The sequence below is a fragment of the Electrona antarctica genome (assembly GCF_951216825.1).
Source record: "Electrona antarctica genome assembly, chromosome: 12".
Classification (NCBI taxonomy): domain Eukaryota; kingdom Metazoa; phylum Chordata; class Actinopteri; order Myctophiformes; family Myctophidae; genus Electrona; species Electrona antarctica.
In genome coordinates, this window is record NC_136793.1 from 28,899,443 (window position 1) to 28,904,442 (window position 5,000).

General features: G+C 39.3%; 1 protein-coding gene across 1 annotated transcript in view; it reads left to right on the forward strand.

Moving 5' to 3' along the window:
- Positions 1–5,000, forward strand: part of ntrk2a (neurotrophic tyrosine kinase, receptor, type 2a) — a gene marked incomplete at both ends in the record, with an annotated part of 18,430 nt that overhangs the window by 2,891 nt on the left and 10,539 nt on the right. Inside the window, 2 exons of the mRNA XM_079516937.1 lie at positions 3,523–3,594; positions 4,202–4,270. Of these exons, the coding sequence (XP_079373063.1) occupies positions 3,523–3,594; positions 4,202–4,270 (141 nt within the window). The remainder of the gene's footprint in view (positions 1–3,522; positions 3,595–4,201; positions 4,271–5,000) is intronic.

Below are 5,000 nucleotides of genomic sequence, written 5' to 3' on the forward strand. Positions count from 1 at the left end.
GTTCCCGCCCAAAATGGGTTAACTGTCCTTTTGCGCAGATCACGCAAACCTCAGCAAAAAGAAAAGGACAATGTCGATGGCCTCCAACTGTATAAGTAAACTATGCTTAAACGGTTAAATCTAACCTTATTCCTAACCTTGACCTCAGTAAAAAGGTGCCAAAACCTAACCCTATTCCTAAACTTAACCCCAGTAAAACTATGTGAAACCCTAAACCTATTTCTAACCTTATTCTCAGTAAAACAAACACAAGAACCGCCCCATCGAGCGGTCGGTGGACAAAATGAGGGCAAGCGTGTTTTAAGGCGAGTATTCCGGTTACCAGTTCATCTACTGTCTGTGGGACATGGCACGTGGGAAACAGCTTTAGTCATTTTAAATGGTAACCAATGACCAATAGTATTTGATATGACACTGTGTGACATCTTGTAACTGGTATAGTGTTGACCACACTGAGTGATTAATCCCCATCACTGTTGAAAGAGATATTCTACATATCCAGTCTCAGTATAGTTGCCTGTACAGTAGGCTATATCCCCACAGCTTAGAGACATTGATAAATGTGCAGCATTCTATAGCACAGGCTGGAAGCAGTTTTACTGAATCATATAAATTACAGTATAATTATCGTGCTCCTTACAGCTCACTAAATAAGGCACATTGATTTATTTTAAACTGCATCCTATGCTTCAGGTAATATTGGCTATTGCCATTGCTTTAAAATGATGCTGTTTTCCAGAGTGATTCTTTTTTTAACTGTGCTGTTTATTTCTCCTAACCAAAATAATAGCATAGATCTCATTTGAGTCCACCGAGCAGCAATGTCCCATGGCATATTATTTTGTATAAAATAATGTACATGAGGTTTTCTTTAACACTTAAGCCCTACTTCTTTTATGACAAATAGTGGAAATAGCCAATCTACAAGCTCATGCGCAGCATGTAAATTATTTAATTCAGTCTGACCATAGAAAGGATAAAACTCCCCATCGTTGATAAAAAATCACACCCGTGTGAACTGAGTGGTGTAAGGTCTGTCTGACGTAATGAAATCATGTCTGACGTAATGACGTAATGTATTTGTGAGTAGGTAAACAAAGCCAGGTAATGAAATCACACCCGGGTGTGATTTCATTACCTGGCTTTTTTGTGCAGAAAAAATGAGCATGGTTGCTATGTTCCCCCTGTTCACCCGGGTGTGATTTCATTACGTCATTACAACAGGGTGAACATAGCAACCATGCTCATTTTTTCTGCACAAAAAAGCCAGTTGTAGGAGTGGTTTACACCACTCAAAAAAATTAAAATAATTACCAGAGGGGTAATCAAAAGCGGAGGCATATATTTCACCCTCATCCCCCAGCAAATCCAACCCTGAGTTTGGCCATAATGTAGGGGGAACAAGTATACTGTTGTATCCCCGCTCTGCTCATTGTATCTGGTGGTGGACAACCCCACCCCAGTAGGCCTTACTCTACAAGTGAAAGTTGCCCTGTCAAATTTGTACAGGAGAAATTGCTAAAATATTTAGGCATTCAAAAGTACATGCTTTTTTGACATTGGGCATGGTTATTCATTCATAAAGTACCCTTTGCCTTCCTATGGAAGAAATGTAGTGGTGGGAAAGTATTTATTCAACATACTCAAAAGATGTACATCATTACTGTCCACCACTGGTGGACAGGCTCAATATTAATGTAAATATGAATTAATCAGATACAGAAATTTTTTTTAAACTGACTTCACAGCAGGTAGCGATGCAGTCATGTAGAGCCTCACAAAATGACACAGCAAACTACTGTGTTCAATGTAACTCTGATGCGTTACGAAGGCATTCACGTTATCTAGTTTACCTGACAGGTCACAATTGTTGAGCCTTTATAGTCATGGACCACATACATGTCATGGACTCTATATGGTTATCTACTAAATCCCATATGGTTCTGACTGACACGTCCACATCTGACATCATGGACTCCATATTTGGACATGAATAAACGTGACATCATGAGATGACACAAGCACCTTAGCTGACGGTATAAAAGACACAGCATCCTCAGAGAACAAGGAGATCCAACAATGCCCCCCAGGATCTCCAACAGGACTCTTAGACAAAACGTAGACAAGGACATATACTGGACACAGGACAAGAAGTACTTGATCCTCCATTCCACCAGGGCAGGAACTCAGGAAGTCCCTGGTGATGATCAGTGTCCATCAGGAGCATGATTGTGCGGGAAAAATCCTTACAGAAACGGCAGTGCTCAACTGATCATCACCATTCAGTTAGACGGAGTCGCTCTGTCAATTTTAAGACACAATTAAAAAAAGACACATCAAAAGTAATCAACAAACTATAATATAAAAAATGGTCAAACATTGGCCAAATTGTCTGAATTTGTGAGGCGTTGTGCAGCGTTAGCTTGTAGATTGGCTATTTTCACAATATGTATCTGTGGAACCGAGTCAAACATGTATGGCCTCCACTCCTACAATTCTTGTCAGGGTGGGCGTCTGGGCGGTCCCCAGTTCAAATATGATTATTATGGGGGTCACGGCCTGAAAAGGTTGAGAACCACTATACAGTAGCACCATTTGGCCAAGGGTGCTATAGCACCTTTAAGATAGACACGTGCTACTTGTATATACCAACTTGTATGCCCTACCAACTGAAATAAAACGACAAACTGATCTTAAAATGTTTAATAATGAAGTCAAACTCTGGTTGAAATCGGGCCAGAGGTGCGAACACTAATACGTTTAAAAACTGTTTTAAAATAAACATTTTAAAACTGTTATTGCTTGTACTTAGATTAGATGTATTTATATTTGTATGTAAAAGATTGTTTTAGGTAGATGTGTAGTTGTAAAAGTGTGTTTTAGGTAGATGTGTAGTTGTAAAAGTTTGTTTTAGGTAGATGTTTAGCTGTATAGAAAGGCCTAACCAGGGACTGGGGTTGCAAATTAGCCTTGGCTACAAACCCTATGTACAATGCAACGGTTTCATGTTTTTTGTATTGTCCCTGTTAAATGAACGTATAAATAAATACAATAAAAATAAATAACACCAAAAGAGGTTATGAGCCAAATATCCACTTTGAACTATACTCTTTCATGTTACTGAAAAATGTTCTGAGGGCATCTTTGTGCCCTATGCCATTTGATCAAATGTCGTCATGTCGACAACATGCTGTATGCTGATAGACTTCTTCTGATCTTGTGATTTCTGAACTTACTGTATTTGGACATCAAGCCTCTGCTGGGTTTTATCAGTTAATATCTCAGTTTATTTTTCCTCTTGTAGAACAGTCATCTACACTGCAAATGATATTTAAGCCGATATATCCATATCTCTCTGACCCAAATATCCTGCCTACTCAAACTCTGACTGCACTTTCAGTCTGAACGGAGCCTACATGACAGGTCTGCAGTCGATAACCAACGTCATGGCTGCTGCTGTTGTTCATTAGTTTTTATTTTGTTGTTGAGGATGATGTTGTTGTTTTTGCTGTTGTTATTCAGAACGGTGACAAACAGCAGGCTAACGTATGTGTCCAGACAGGCATTTCAGAACAACCTCAAACTACAGTACCTGTGAGTAAAGATGATATATTTTGTCTTAGTGATTCATTCCTTTCTTGTCTTGTGATTTCATGCCCTTTTGGGGAACATTTCCTTAATTCAACGGAGGATGGCACAGGGAAGAAATGATGCATTGTTTGAATTATTAAATAATCATATTTATACATTTATTTATGGTAAGATTTATTGTTTGAATTACTTGACATTTAATATTAGCCCTCTCTGAGCAGGTGGTAACTCAAAAAGACAGACCAATCAATGAGTCCTGCTAAAGAAAAAAACCTGTGCTAGATGAATGTTTCCTGGTAGGAAAGGAAGCCCAGTTCAGCCTCTTCTCTGGATGGGTTTGTTATTGATTGTGGAACCTCAAGACATTGCCAGCATAATTTAACTTTGACAGCACTGCGCTGTTTAAACAGCAGAGCAATAAAACACTGCATTTTCAGAACTGTACCACGGCACCACTTAAGGTTAATTTCCCTAATCCTTAGAGCAGGAAACCTTTAACGAGGAAAAGATACATGCAGGCTTATTGGTTCACCAGCAGTATTTTGAGTGAGAATTGAGTATACTTCAAATGCAATGTAATTCAGTAATGTTCATGTCTTTTTATTTGCAGGAATTTGAAAGATAACAACCTGTCATCACTCTCGTGGAGAATATTCAGACATCTCAATATATCATATATGTGAGTTTCATGTGTGAGAATTTCCCTCTCCATCACTGTGTCTATCTATCTCTCAGTGTACAGTATATCTGTCTGTCAGGCTACACAGTTACATTTGGAGTGTTGATTTTAATATCCATTTGTAAGTCAGAGATTGTAACCAAATGGACCCGTCTCAGACCTGTCTACCTACCTGCCTCTCTTTCTGTCTACCTGCTTCTCTGTCTGTCTGTCTGTCTGTCTGTCTGTCTGTCTGTCTGTCTGTCTGTCTGTCTGTCTGTCTGTCTGTCTGTCTGTCTGTCTGTCTGTCTGTCTGTCTGTCTGTCTGTCTGTCTGTCTGTCTGTACTCCTTTCTAAAAAGCCATCCACATCAAGAGTGATAACTGTAATGATAATAACTATACATATAAATATATTGTTTTTAAAATCATTCTAACGGAAGTGGATAGTCCACACTACAACTATATGGACAACAGTGGCAAATTATGTCATTGGGATCACTTTCGAGGCGATTTGACAAACAGCTGCAGCCAATCAAATTGCATCCTCCACATTTACAGGGCTATGTTCAACACATCATTCACGTTTCAACAGACGTCACTGCTGAGTGACTCCTCTCCTTTCTGAAGAATGTTGTGAACCCAAAGTCTTCTGGTTTTCTCTTTCTTTTGCAGCACAATGTACAGCAGTAGGCATTGGTAATCAATATCCATTCTGGGGCTCCAACACAGATGGAACGTGTGCTGTGTGC